This window comes from Rhinopithecus bieti, unplaced genomic scaffold, assembly GCF_001698545.2.
Source record: "Rhinopithecus bieti isolate Rb0 unplaced genomic scaffold, ASM169854v2 scaffold_19939, whole genome shotgun sequence".
In the NCBI taxonomy this organism is placed as follows: Eukaryota; Metazoa; Chordata; class Mammalia; order Primates; family Cercopithecidae; genus Rhinopithecus; species Rhinopithecus bieti.
This window is the reverse complement of record NW_016810019.1, coordinates 1,021,966-1,036,986: the sequence shown is the minus strand read 5'-3', so window position 1 is coordinate 1,036,986 and position 15,021 is coordinate 1,021,966. Positions and strand designations below refer to the sequence as shown.

At 43.3% G+C, this 15,021-nt stretch overlaps 2 protein-coding genes across 10 annotated transcripts in view; both read left to right on the top strand.

The window, feature by feature from the left end:
• The window catches only part of SIRT5 (sirtuin 5), a 39,934-nt gene extending 31,434 nt beyond the window's left edge, over window positions 1-8,500 (top strand). For all 9 annotated transcript variants that reach the window (XM_017891138.1, XM_017891135.1, XM_017891133.1 and 6 more), the window contains one exon: window positions 7,995-8,500. In XM_017891138.1, the coding sequence (XP_017746627.1) occupies window positions 7,995-8,070 (76 nt within the window). In that variant the 3' untranslated portion in view covers window positions 8,071-8,500. The remainder of the gene's footprint in view (window positions 1-7,994) is intronic.
• Window positions 8,501-11,583: 3,083 nt separating this feature from the next.
• Window positions 11,584-15,021, top strand: part of NOL7 (nucleolar protein 7) — a 5,129-nt gene continuing 1,691 nt past the window's right edge. Inside the window, 6 exon segments of the mRNA XM_017891144.1 lie at window positions 11,584-12,174; window positions 12,262-12,322; window positions 12,968-13,026; window positions 14,233-14,264; window positions 14,517-14,544; window positions 14,546-14,596. Of these exon segments, the coding sequence (XP_017746633.1) occupies window positions 11,909-12,174; window positions 12,262-12,322; window positions 12,968-13,026; window positions 14,233-14,264; window positions 14,517-14,544; window positions 14,546-14,596 (497 nt within the window). The 5' untranslated portion in view covers window positions 11,584-11,908.

The window sequence follows — 15,021 nt, the reverse complement described above, 5'->3', positions numbered from 1 at the left end:
CTTGGACCCCTCCGTCACATCATACACAAAAAATAATCCAAGATGGATCATAGACCTAAATGTAAGAGCTAAAATATCACGTGTTGAAAGAAAATGTAGGAATAAATCTTTGTAACCTTGGGTTAGTTAAAGCTTTCTTAGATATGACACCAAAAGTACAAGTAACATAAGAAAAAGGATAAATTGGACTTTATCAAAATTTAAAACTTTTATACTCCAATGGGTACCGTCGATTAAGTAAAAAGACAACCCATAGAATGGGATAAAATATTTGTAAGTCTAATATTTGATATTTGATAAGGAATTTGTATCCAGGATATATAAAGAACTCTTAACAACTATAAATAATAAAAAGACAATCCAATTAAAAACCAGGTCAAAATATTTGAAACGACATTTCTCCAAATATATACACATGGCCAATAAGCATACTGAAATGATGTTCAATATCATAAAACCACAATGAAATATCATCACTTCACAGCTACAAGCGTGGCTATAATTTTTAAGATAAAGGAAAATCACAAGTGTTGGTGAAGAAACTGGAACCCTTATACATGGCTGATGGGAATGTACAATGGGGCAGTCATTTTAGAAAACAATGTGGCAGTTAAATATAGAGTTACTATGTGATCTAGCAATTCTACTCCTTGGTATATAGTCCTAGAAATGAAATCATACATCTACACAAAAATTTGTAGCAACTTGTTCATGGAAAAAGTGGAAACAACCCAAACGTCCATCGACTGAAGGATGAATAAATAAAATTTGGTATGTTTGTACAATGGATTATATTTTAGCCATAAAAAGAATGAGGTATCCATATATGCTACTACATGGATGACCCTTGAAAATGTTATGCTAAGTGAAAGAAGCTAGTCATAAAAGACCACATATGGTATGACTGCATTTATATGAAATATCCAGAATAGGCAGATCAATAGAGAGAAGGTAGATGAGTGGGAGTAGATGAGTCGAGAAGATTTTGGCTGGGAGTAGGGAGGAATGGGGATTGGGTGCTAATGAGAACAAGTTTCTTTGAGGTTGTTATAAATGCTCTAAAGTCTATTGTGGTGATGGTCATATAATTCTGTGAATACACTAAAAGCCACTGAATTATATATTTGAAACAGGTGGATTGTATGTGAATCAAATCTCAATAAAGCGGTTATATAAAAAATTAAATTATCTTCTAACTTATCTCCTGAAAAATGCACATTAGGCCTCCCTCTGATTTGTGTTGTGGCACCTATGTGTAGCAGCTGGGCCACTTAGCATGACTAAGAGTAGTAATACCAGAGCTAGGTAGTTCAAGCCTCCTGTCTGTTTGAAAGACCATCAGAAAACTCAAAGAGTGGGACAGGATGAACTTTGTGAAGCAGGACATGAGCTATGTCCCCAGTTTGGCTCTTCTAATACGGTTTCTTTTCAGTCATTTGATCTCTGTCTCATCTCTAATTATTATAAAGAATTAAAACAAATCATCATTGTAGAAAAGCAAGAAAATGCAGATAGAGAAAAAGAAGAAAATAAAACTGGAGTATTTCCACAACCCAGGTTTAGAGTTGGCCCTCACCTCCCGTGCCATGGACTGACCAGCAGGGGCCCAGCATCCCTTGCATGTGGTGGCTGTGTCTTCATGTGAAAGAAACTGAACTTGGTGGTTTTTCCTGCCAGTTCAGAAGAGATTCTTGGCATGTAATATATATCGTTGCACAAGTCAAGCCTCCTAAAACCACAGGCCTGTTTCAGCTGCTACTTCAGCCAAAATTCTTCAGCTTCATATTGTCTTGAAAACCTATGATTGTCGGCCGGGCGCAGTGGCTCAAGTCTGTAATCCCAGCACTTTGGGAGGCCGAGATGGGCAGATCACAAGGTCAGGAGATCGAGACCATCCTGGCTAACACGGTGAAACCCCGTCTCTACTAAAAAACATACAAAAAATTAGCCGGGTGAGGTGGCGGGCGCCTGTAGTCCCAGCTACTCGGGAGGCTGAGGCAGGAGAATGGCGTAAACCCGGGAGGCGGAGCTTGCAGTGAGCTGGGATCCGGCCACTGCACTCCAGCCTGGGCAACAGAGCGAGACTCCATCTCAAAAAAAAAAAAAGAAAAGAAAACCTATGATTGTCTCTGACAAACAGGCTACTTGCTAGTTAGAAATTCTTATCAGTTTGACAAGCTCCTTATCAACCAGACTGATCACAGGAACTATCATCTGATCAATGAAGCCAGCAATGCGTTTTTTTTGGCATCATGAAAGCTGACGTTTAGAAGAGATGCTGGTGATAGTCATCTCATCCTACTCAATTTTTCAAAGGCACAAACCAACCCTGGAGCAACTGAGAGGACTGTTTAAACACAGAGCTTAACAATGGCAGAATTTTATATCTCATGCTTAACAGATTTTGGTTGAACTTTACCCTAGGTCAGGGGTCAGCAAACTACTGCCTGTAGGCCAAATTTGCCCACCACCTATATCTGTAAATAAGGTTTCATTGGAACACAGCTGTGGCCCTATGTTTGTATATTGTGTGTGGCTGCTTTTGCACTAGGATGACAGAGGTGAATAGTTGCAGCAGAGAGAGACTGGCTGGTCTGCAAAGCCTAAAATCTGTCCTGTGTGGCCCTTTACAGAAAAAGTTTTCTAACCCCTGCTCTAGGTTAATGAGAAAAAAAAAAAGGAATAATGTTCCCTGCTACTTTTAACCTGATTTTCTTTGTTACCTAAATAGGCGGGTAGAATGCTGCCTATATTTTGATAAGGATTTGGATCTCACAAGACACCTTAGGCCTTGCACAAGTTGTTCAGATTCTTTGCCCCAGTTCTAATCCAGAGACAAAGGCATAGAATTCTCCTCCCACAGGAATGTATTTATATTTTCAAGGTGTTAATTAGTTCCAGTTTTGGTTTTGTCATTTTCCCCATGCCTGATGCTTGTATTGGATGATTTCTGATAAACCCTGACTATCCCAGTAAACCCTAGGCATTTTTGAATTTAAACCTCAGTGTTTTGACTGTTAACCCCAAGGGGCGTTTTGTTGGGATTTGTCTTGTTGGGATTTGTACATTCGCTGAGGCAAAAATGGGACTGTCGCTGCAGGGAGCTGGTAGGCAGGGCCTTCAAAGCACCTTCTGCCCGCCGGGCCCTGCAGCCACTATGTTGTGCCTTGTTGATGTTTGAATTTCTCTAAACATTGGAATTTAATCAAAGTCTACAAATATTTACAAGTATCCACTATGTACCAGACACTGTTCTAAGTGCTTAGGATAGGATATAGCAGTAAACAAAACAAAAATCTACCAAGGGAAGATTATATTCTAGTGGTGGAGGCAGACAGGTAAGCAGTGAACATAAGGTGCACATTCTACAGCATGTGAGCAGGTGCTAAGAGACCACGCAAAGCAAAGATGGAGTTGTATGTGAGGGGGTTGGGCTGACAGGTTGCAGGATCCAATTGGGTGGACCGCAAACCTCATTAAGAAGAGATTTGAGCAAAGACTTCAAGGAGGTGAAGGAGGCAGCCAAAGAGGTGATCTGGGATAAGACCTTTCCAGACAGTGGGACCACCTGGAGCAGAGGCCCCTCAGTGTGGCTGGAGTGGAGTGAGGAAGAAGTCCCAGGAGAGGCGAGCAGTAAAGTAATGGAGTTGGGGGCCCTGGGGAGGGAAGACGCCCAAGCTATCTGCTGGTGGAGTTTAGAAGTCTAAGGAATTGTTAGGTAAGAGAGTTTTATCGATTGTTGTGGTTATATAGTTACCTATCTAGGGTGTGAAGAGGTCACTGCTTTGAAGTGATCGTTGACCGTGTGTGTTAGGGAAGTCTAGCACTCTCCCTGGCTATGCTGTCAAGGGCGAGTAGGGAAGCCCTCCTAGTCTATGCAGTCAGGGCTTAGTTGGTCTGTTCATTCAAAAAGCCACTGAAAACAAGACTAATAGAAAAGGGCATATACATACTTTAAACATTTTGATTTAAAGCAGAAATGTACCTTCATTTCCTTTTTCTTTTTTTTCTTTTTTTTTCTTTTTTGAGACAAAGTCTTGCTCTGTTGCCCAGGCTGGAGTGCAGTGGCACAATCTCAGTTTACTGGAATCTTTGCCTCCCGGGCTCAAGCAATCCTCCCACCTAAGCCTCCCGAGTAGCTGGGATTACAGGCGTGCACCACCACACCTGGCTAATTTTTGTATTTTTAGTAGAGACGGGATTTCACCATGTTGGACAGACAGGTCTCAAACTCCTGGCCTCAAGTGATCCATCTGCCTCAGCCTCCCGAAGTGCTGGGATTACAGACGTGAGCCACTGCACTTGGCCTGCTTTTTTTTTTTTTTTTTTTTTTTTTTGGAATAGAGCTAAAGGCCTTTTGTTTTGAGTAGGGATCTGCTGATTGGAGCTCACCTTTCTTACATAAATCGTATCCATAATCTTCCTCGTGTTCCCCAAATATCCCTGAAGATATGAATGACTCCAGCCCTTATTTTATTAAAAAAAACAAAACAAAACAGACAACCAGGAAAATCAGATCCCAAGGCCCCCCACCTAGACTTCCTGAATCAGAATTTCCAGGGGGAGATGCCTGTTTGTGTAGCTAGCAAATGACCCAGGTGATTCTTACCAAGAAACCTTGGCAAACACTGGATTACAACTACTGTTTTTTGATATTTGTCTGTTTTTTTTTTTTTCTTTTAAAGGAGAGCAAGAACTTAGGAAAAGAAACACGTGAAGCTGTCTTCCCCTGTCTTTTACACCTACACCTAATTTAACAGAATTATATTTAGTGACTCAGTATGTCTTTCCCATTCAGCTAGTTTTCCTAGAAATAACTCTCTTTTAACAGCTCTATTTTTTGCAGTTTATTACATAATTTTAAATTCAGCGAGATGATTACATTAACCAATAAAAGTGGCATGAGCAGATGTGGAACTAACACTGTAGTCTTGGTTGTCCTGCAACTGGTGGGGGCAGGCAAAGTGCACAGATGTGCTAGAAAAGAGGCTTTCAAACAACGTTCATGTATGCCTTTCACATTTTACAAGTTGACATCTAAGGTTTTTTAAATCAAAAATATTATAGTTGGAGATGTCATTCCAAGTGCATTGGAAACACTGACATTTTATTTATTTATTTATTTATTTTTGAGACAAGAGTCTGGCTCTGTTGCCCAGGCTGGACTGCAGTGGCATGATCTCAACTCACTGCAACCTCCGCCTCCCTGGTTCAAGCAATTCTCCTGCCTCAGCCTCCTGAGTAGCTAGGACTACAGGCGTGCGCCACCACACCCGGCTAATTTTTTGTATTTTTTTAGTAGAGATGGGTTTTCACCATGTTGCCCAGGCTGGTCTAAAACTACTGACATCAGGCAATCTGCCTAGCTCGACCTCCCAAAAGTGCTGGGATTACAGGCGTGAGCCACTGAGCGTGGCCAAAACACTGACATTTTAAAATAAAAGCTACCATATCATGGTTTTAAATGTATGCAGTCCAATCTGAATGTTATAACTATCTGGTGCACACCACCAATCCATTTACAAAATAAATGTACAGCCCTTCCTTAACAATTGGAAATTTCACATTTTTTCTTTTCTCTTTGAACTTGTATTTCCATTCTATCACTACTACAGAATTTATACTAACATAATATGTGTGTATGCATGAAAATCTTTTACTGGCCAGGTGCAATGGCTCATGCCTGTAATCCCAGCCCTTTGGGAGGCTGAGGCGGGAGGATCACTTGAGGCCAGGAGTTCGGGACCAGCCTGGCCAACATGGCAAAACCCCATCTCTACTAAAAATACAAAAATTAGCCAGGCGTGGTGGTCCACAACTGTAATCCCAGCTACTCGGGAGGCTGACGTGGAAGAATTCCTAAAGCCTGGGAGGCAGAAGTTGCAGTGAGCCGAGATCGTGCCACTGCACTCCAGCTTGGATGACAGAGTGAGACTCTGTCTTAAAAAAAAAAGAGAAAGAAAATCTTTTACTCACTACCCTATTATACTTCTACAGCAAAATATCATATGAATTATTTAATTTTTTCAATTTCCTTAAAATGTTAAAAAATGTTTTACTAAAAAACTTCTAGATAGAATTATCACTATAGTAATCTGCAGTGCATAATTGTAAAAACAAAACCTATATATAAGTTTAGATTAATAATTCTAAACAAGTAAAATGTTATTGGAAATTCTTTTTTTTTTTTTTTTTTTTTTAAGATGGAGTTTTACTCTTGATTCCCAGGCTGGAGTACAGGGGTGCAGTCTCAGCTCACTGCAACCTCCACCTCCTGGATTCAAGCGATTCTTCTGCCTCAGCCTCCCGAGTAGCTGGGATCACAGGTGCCTGCCACGACACCCAGCTAATTTTGTATTTTAGTAGAGACAGGGTTTCACCATGTTGGCCAGGCTGGTCTCAAACTCCTGACCTCAAGTGATTTGCCCACCTCGGCCTCCCCAAGTGCTGGGGTTACAGGCATGAGCCACCGCTCCCGGCCTGGAAATACATCCTTAATAGATGAATGGGACATAAATTTTGAATTGGTCCATGTATCTATGGCTGAGTGTTACATATTGTTGGAAGGAGACAGTTCCTCCTGTTCTGTCCTAATCCTCCTCTATTCACCATAAACAAACCAGTATTCTGTCAAGATCAGGTTTACTGATTTAATGCAATGAGGAAGACCAGACCCCAGTAGAACTGAGAAGTGTGTTTCCCAACAAGGGAAAGGTAGAGTTATTAAAGCAATTGGGGGCAGGGTGGAGTTTAAGTGAAATTTAAATGAAGTAGTTTTTGATAGACTCAAGCAACTAGCGGGGCTGTACAGTGTAAAGAGGTCAACATCATGTCTGGCTGGCGAAGTAGACCAGGGTCCCACTTCCCCAGAAACTGTAATACAAAGTTTAGATCAATGTGGAATGTTGTGTCCAGAAATCCCTTATCTGGAGCTCTGCACCCGGGTTGGAAATCCAGGCTGCTTCTCAGTATCAGAGTGACTTAGATCCCCAAGGCTAGAGGAATATTTCATTCTTTACTGCTATAATTTCAAATAGCAAAGTTTCCAATAGTTTATAATATTAAGGAACAAAATCCAAAAGCAGTAGTCACTCAAAGAATGGAATTAAGACACTTCGCAGCTTACCCTTGGGGAAAATAGATTGTTTCCTGTAAACTTTGCAGCTGGCTTTACCTGTGTCTTTTATTCCGATCCAAAGAATTGCTGGGCAGATTTTGACCAGCCAAGCTACATTTTACTTTTTCAATGTCAGTTGTAATCCTCAGTGTGTGTTTGTTATAGATGTAAGTACTGAAAGACCTGGGCCACCTAAACTCTGGGCACAAGGGAATTATTTTTTTTAAGAGATGGGGGCTCCCTCTGTCACCCAGGCTGGAGTCTGTACAGTGGTATAATCATAGCTTCAAACTCCTGGCTCAAATAATCCGCCTGTAGTCCCAGCTACTGGGGAGGCTGAGGCAGGAGAATGGTGTGAACCCAGGAGGCGGAGCTTGCAGTGAACCAAGATCGCGCCACTGCACTCCAGCCTGGGCGACAGAGCAAGACTCCGTCTCAAAGAAAAAAAGTATGTATATAAAATATATATATAACACTTAGATGTATATTTTATACTTACAATTTCAATGAGTTTGGCAGTATAGTCCCAAACTACACTTTACCTGCACAGGTTCTCAGGATTTGAAAAGAACAAACAAAATACACTTTGTAATCATGTCTCTTACGCCTTGAAATAAAATTCTTCTTGATGGCACATAAATTCTAGACATTTGCTTCTCAAAATTCCCATAGTCACAGAGGCTAGCCCATAGTGAAGTGTTGTAACTACAGTTGTTACAAACTAGATGAAAGAAGTGGGCATACGAATTAATACTATATTGATGAGAATTTGGGTTTTACTTTGGGTATTACTTAAGAAATAAGTGCTTGCTGAAGGAGGGCATTCATTTTGCTAACCCGTAGTTCATAACTGCTGTATTTGCTTCTTCTCTTTCAGGTTTCATTTCCAGGGACCCTGTGGAACGACTCTTCCTGAAGCCCTTGCCCGTCATGAAAATGAAACTGTTTCTTAAGTGTCCTGGGGAAGAAAGAAATTATAGTGTATCTAAGAACTAGGCCACATGCAGAGGAGAAATGGTCTTATGGGTGGTGAGCTGAATATTGAACAATCTAAAAATAGCCTCTGATTCCCTAGCTAGAATCCAACCTGTTGATAAGCGATGGGGGCTTAGAAGTAGCAAAGAGCACCCACATCAAAAGTCACAGAACTGGAAAGTTAATGCATATTATTTGGTCTGAACTGAAACGTAAGATATCTTTGATGTATATGGTTGGTTATTGGGAGGAGAAAATTTTGTAAATTAGATTGTCTTAAAAAAATATAGTTATCCTGATCATATTTTTGTTATTTGGGCAAGGTAGAAGTCGAGGGGTAAAAACCCTACTATTCTGATTTTTGCACAAGTTTTAGTGGAAAATAAAATCACACTCAATAGTAGGTAATTTATTATATAAAGATGTTACCCCAGGATATGGCTTTATGGGGACTTTTTTTTTTTTTTTTTTTGAGACAGAGTTTCACTCTTGTTGCCCAGGCTGGAGTGCAATGGGGCGATCTCAGCTCACTGCAAACTCCACCTCCCAGGTTCAAGAGATTCTCCTGCCTCAGCCTGCTGAGTAGCTGGGATTACAGGCATGCACCACCACGCCCGGCTAATTTTGTATTTTTAGTAGAGATGGGGTTCCTCCATGTTGGTCAGGCTGGTCTTGAACTCCCAACCTCAGGTGATCCGCCCGCCTCGGCCTCCCAAAATGCTGGGATTACAGGCATGAACCACCGCGCCAGGCTTACTGGGGGCTTTTTAACCTTATTTGGCTACATTACCTCAGTGAACAAGAGGCAGCTCACAACAGGAACTCATGCAAAGAAGAAAGAGAATAGTACCAACAAGGTAGAACATCATGATGAGAAGAAAGAACGATGCAAATATGTGAACCCCCAGGAAAAACACAGCTGCCTAAAATTTAGCTCTGGCTCCCTTAGAAGGGGGAAGAGTCAACAGTGGACTGTTTCTCAACGTCACAAATGCAAAAGCATATGGTTCCTGTGGGACCTGCCAACCGTTCCCAGACACTGAACTCTGTTGGGAGTTTTTTCCATGGGACTTTAAAAAATGATGCCCTTATGTTGGGCCAGACCTCTGTTAACTTCAGTAGGGATGGCACCAGGTTCAAGGGGCCAAAGAAGAGGCGTGGAGCCAGTGAAGGAAACATAGGGTATATTTGGGGAACCTTACAGGGTGGTCCAGTGGCAGCAGGCGGGACAGAACTGCAACCACTTATAAAAAGCGTGCAGTTTATATAGCACTTTCACTCAGCACCCTCCCCGCAGCAACCTCCAATGGCACCCCTCATTTCTTAAGTTATTGCTGTCAGATGCATCTGCCATGCAGGGTCATTCTCAGGGGATGCTTAAGTTATTTCTGTCAGGTACATTTTCCATACACTTTACTACCTTGGAGTAAAGTAGTAAGAATACAGCTTTTTCCCTAACCTTTACCAGCTAACTCAGTGCTTAGGGGCCTTGGAATGCCTGCTGCCCAACAAGTGTCAGAGGCCTGACTGGGAGGCATGGCCATTATCAACAGTGTATGAAGGTCATACGTGACAGGGTCCCTTGGATCCAGTGGGCTCCCTGAAGTGATTACATACTTGGACCACATCACCTCAGCCCCTTGCAAAATTGCATTTAATGTTACACCGTTGGCTTTTGTAGAAACAGGCAACAAGACACTGTCATATAAAACTTTGTACTGCATTACAAGGCATAACCTTTAATAAATCCCAATGGTACTTTTTGTGGGGAAGAGGGATGCTCATAGCCTATGGGGCGGCTGGAGAACTAGTCAGGGACCCTGAGGGCTCGATTTACACTTTACATGGGTGGGCCAAGGAGTTTACACTGAGGGCACTGGTAATACCTTATAGTCTTATAGTACTTATAAAGCAGTTTTGCACATAAAATACTGTCATGCACTTATAAGAAGTTTGTTCCTGGGCTGCTCCAAGTCAACTGTATTCATTTTCCTGGTGTTAGCACAGTATCTCAGGGAGTTTGATTATATTTTTGATTTGTAATCTCTATCTTAGACTAAGGGCTAGAGATTTCAAACTGTTCTTTGCAATTCCTCTCATAATGAACCTCTGGTTCGGCAGCTTTTTTTTTGTTTTTTTGTTCTTAAGTTTTACCATTTTTGTTCCTATTTGGTTTTGTTGTTTTTAAATTGTGAACTGCTTCTAAAACAGAAGACATGAAAGGAGAATTAAAAACACAATATATGTGTGAGACAGAATTATTCAACAGCATTTGTTAAACATCTACCGTATGATAGACATTAGAAATAAAATGACTAGCAAGACCTGGTCCTTCCCCTCAGGAGTTCACAGAACGGCTGGAGCAACTGTCATATAAATTGTTATGTAGCGCAGAAACTACACAGACATTTGTGCGGGTTCAGACCACAGCAAATAGAGATGGGCAGAGTGGGATGGGGTAGGGGGTAAGGTGCTTGAAGTTTGCCTGGGTGGGAATTTGTGAAGAATGAAAAGGACTTCTGCCTGGGGGATTGCAGCAGTAGAGGGAAGAGCACGGTCGGTACAATTGCATTGCAGGTGTGAAACGGCTTGATTTGTTCAAAAAAATGATGGATCATTTAGTATTGTATAATGGATGGGAGGAGAGAAACACGGCGACCACAAAGGGCCATGTTTGCCAAGAAATAAAATATACTTGGAAAAAAAGAGTACGTATGTGTATATACGACAAAACTCGGGGGCATTCTGTAGGGAGCGGCGAAACCATTCCTTCAGGAGATTTGCTCAGCATTGCCACGGGCCAGCTGTTGTTCCAGGCCGTGGGTTAGGAACCAGCAAGGGCATCGCTCCCACAGGGCCCACATCCTAACGGGCGTCGCCGCGGCCGCGGGGCTGGGCAGGCCGAGGGCGCCGGGCTGTGCAAATTTCTTTGGAGCCGAGGTCTGTGGCCAGCGTCTTCGTCCGTCACAGGAGGGCTGACTGGCCACGGCGGCCATCTGCTAGAGCGCATTTCTTCCCATGAAACGCCATCTCCTCCGAAGTGCGGAGCGAAACGCAGCCAAATCTACAAACACTGATAAGCTGGATCCACTTGAAGGAACCCAGGGCCAAAAAATTGCGGCGAGCAGCGCCTCGGGCCCGCTATTACCGGTTTTCTTTTCTTTCTTTTTTTTTTTTTTTTGAGACGGAGTCTTGCTCTGTTGCCCGGGCTGGAGTGCAGTGGCCGGATCTCAGCTCACTGCAAGCTCCGCCTCCCTGGTTCACGCCATGTTCCTGCCTCAGCCTGCCGAGTAGCTGGGACTACAGGCGCCCGTCACCTCGCCCGGCTAGTTTTTTGTATTTTTAGTAGAGACGGGGTTTCACCGTGTTAACCAGGATGGTCTGGATCTCCTGACCTCGTGATCCGCCCGTCTCGGCCTCCCAAAGTGCTGGGATTACAGGCTTGAGCCACCGCGCCCTGCCCTATTACCGGTTTTCTAAGCACTGGACAGCGTGAGCCGTGCCAGCCCTGTCTCGCCATCCCAGCGGGGGAGGGCAGCGCGATGGCTCTTCCCTGCCTTGAAACCAGCCCCACTGCCAGTCGCTCTCGCCCGCAGAGCATTTTCCGTGGCATTCAACCGACCCTACGGCGGCCTTGGCGAGCCATGTGGAAAAAAACACACCCACTGCCCGCAGGCCACGCCCTTCCTGGCTTCGCGCATGCGCCCCGCCCGTCCTGAGGCCCTCCCAACCTGCAGGGGGCGATGAAAGTCCGCTTGCGCTTCGTTTGTAGTCGCTTCCGAGTCAGAGGTCAGACGGTCTAGCGCTGCGTGGGACATGGTGCAGCTGCGACCCCGCGCGTCTCGCGCCCCGGCGTCGGCGGAGGCGATGGTGGACGAGGGCCAGCCAGCCTCGGAGGAGGAGGAGGCGGAGCACGGGCTGTTGCTCGGTCAGCCCAGCAGCGGCGCGGCCGCCGAGCCGCTGGAGGAAGACGAGGAAGGGGACGATGAGTTTGACGACGAGGCCCCGGAGGAGCTGACTTTCGCCAGCGCCCAGGCGGAAGCGAGAGAAGAGGAGCGGCGAGTGCGGGAAACCGTGCGCAGGTTTGGAGCCCGCGGGCGGGCGGGGAGAACCGCCCCTTCTCGTCCCGCTTGTCCTTCCCTTTGCTGACTTGTCACCCTTCCTCCCAGGGATAAAACGCTCCTGAAGGAGAAGAGGAAGCGACGCGAGGAGCTGTTCATCGAACAGAAGGTTAGAGGATAGGGGGGAGGTGTCTTATTAAAACAACCCAGCCTGCGGATAATTCCCGTGGTGGATGTAATTTGGGTTGGTAGGATATTGAGTGGGGAAAAAGTCACCAATATTTCCTGTGACAGTGGTAGAAAGATGCTTGGGCGGGGCGCGGCAGTAGTTTAGGGGGACGAGGTGGGCGGAGCCCGGGATGTCGAGGCTGCCTTGAGCCTAGATTACGCCACTGCGCTCCAGCCTGGGCGACGGAGCGAGAGACCCTGTCTCAAAAAAAAAAAAAGAACTCGTTTCCTTTAGTGTCCACCAACTGAAAATAAGAGGTTGCTGTGAGAATTAGGTGATTTGTAAACTGTAAGGGCTGTACAAGACTCGGTGTATGGTTGCTTTGCCAGTTAACGGCTTTCAGTTTGTAACAGTGACCTGAGGGTTGGAATACCGTGGGCACCTTTTCCAGTTTTCGTCAAGTCTTTCAGAGAATATGGAGTTTTGTGGACCCAATCTTCCCATAACTTGGAGTGGAGGCAGTTTCCAACCTAATTCATTTCTTTGCCTAGATGTAGGGCATTCTTAAAAGTGGTAACTTCAGAAGCAACTCCGGACATACTGTGTACATGACTTTATTAATTTTAAACGTTTTCATTCCAAAAGAAAAGAAAACTCCTTCCAGACACTATTTTAGAGAAGTTAACCACAGCTTCACAGACTAAGTAAGTAATGGATCTTCTTATATTACTTGCTTATATACACCCATCTTTGAATTATATACTGGTACATTTATTTGACTCCATATAGCTGAAGGAATTGTAGAACACAAATTTAAAAGCTACCTTGGTATATGAATTTGGTGCGAAAGAAGGAGGTAACTTTATGTTCAGATTCTTATTTTGCCATTTTTTCAATTCCTGATCCCATTGTGTTCATTCAGTACATTTTGTTGATTGCTTGTCATTATACTAGGGCAGAGTAGGTGGTGGTGAATACAAAGTGTTTTGAATCATTTAGTGGGGTAGCAGGCACTTATCCACAGGCTCTGAAAACTCAATTTGTCCCATACTTGCCTTACCTACCACCAACCTGTCCTTCCTCCCTGTTCCCCACTTCATTTAGCATCTTTGGTGTTTTATGGTTTAAAGCGAAAAGGTATAGTCGTCCTTGGGAATCGGTCAAACCCTACTAAATTTAGCCTTCTAAATATTTGTATTTTTTTTTCCTATCCTCTTTTTCTCTCCTTAAGGTGTTAAATTCAGAAATTTAGCCCCTTTTTGCTTAGGCCAGTGGCTCTCAAATTTTCAGTAAAAAAACTTTACCAAGAGTTACTCAGATCCTGAATACATTAAACGTAAGAGCCATTCTATTTGGTGGCAAATTCCCTTTCATCTTGTAAAACCAAGCTCAAGTGTCATCTTTACCTTTTCATTTGGCCCGCCCACCTCCCATCACTTCTGCTTTTGTGTGGCCTTTCTCCTGTGCAAATGCTTCTGTATTGTGTTCTGTCCATTTACATTTCTCTCTCCATTGTTCACTGTCTCCTGTGCCTACACTATTAAATTAATCCTTTGATTTCTCCAAATGAAATGAGGCAGGCCTACTACCATTCACTTCATATTTCAAATACTATGTAACTTGTTATTGTTTCACTTGAACTCCATTGCCCATAGCATTTTGCTGCTTTGGAAGCCTGCTAATAGGCTTTCAGATTTAAATTGTGAAGATCTTCCAGTGATTGAGAGTTGGTGGCAGTGTACTGGGGAGTGACTGTTGCTTTCCAAACTGAGAGCTCCTGAGTAGAAATTGAGGGTGTTGGTAATGAAAGGGGGTGTCTTGCTTGTAAAGCCAGATGAAATAATATAACATGTTTCGAGTAACCTTTGCTATCTGCCATTCCAGTCAGTGGTTTTGTTTTTTTCCCTTAGTGTCAAGAAATCGCCAGGAAAGGTCAAAGAAGGTATGACTATTCTAATTTAAATAACTTCTCATGTGTCAAGTGCACTTGCAGATGTTTCCAGGCAAATATGAATGGCCCTTAGAAAGCCAGTACAGGCCTGGCCAAGGTTAGCTGGGGCCTATTCCCTGTATTTCATACAAATAAAACCTGCATCCACATGGGTGTGTAGTGGATGCTTAAAGTGAACTCCAGTAAATTTCCTGATTTATTTTTACATGAATGCTAATTAGCAAATGAAACTCCATTTTTTAGTTAATTTGCAAAAGAAAATGAAGACTGTGAAAAGGAAATGACTCCAAGAAAGTTAAAGTACAAAAAGCACAGTCTGTCAGGTAATGAGTCTTTTGTTTCATTTGGGATGTAAAGGAGACCTCTGGGAGTTCAAGTATTGGCTAACGTGGGAAATATTTTAGTTAGTAGTAATTTCAGATTGGATTCTCTGTGGAAAAACCAGTTTTGGGCTGGGCACGGTGGCTCACACTTGTAATCCCAGCACTTTGGGAGGCTGAAGCAGGTGGACTGCTTGAGTCCAGGATTTCAAGACCAGCCTGGGCAACATGGTAAAGCCCAGTCTCTACACAAAATAAAAAAAGTAAGCTGGGCGTGCTGGTGTGCTCTACTAAAATATGAGTGTTAGTCTGTTTCTTGTAGTCCTGTAATTTAGTTTTATCCTATCTGTGCATATACAAAATTAGTTTCATTTATCACGGTGAGACAAATGATAAAAATATTTTATTTTATTTTTATTTATTTATTT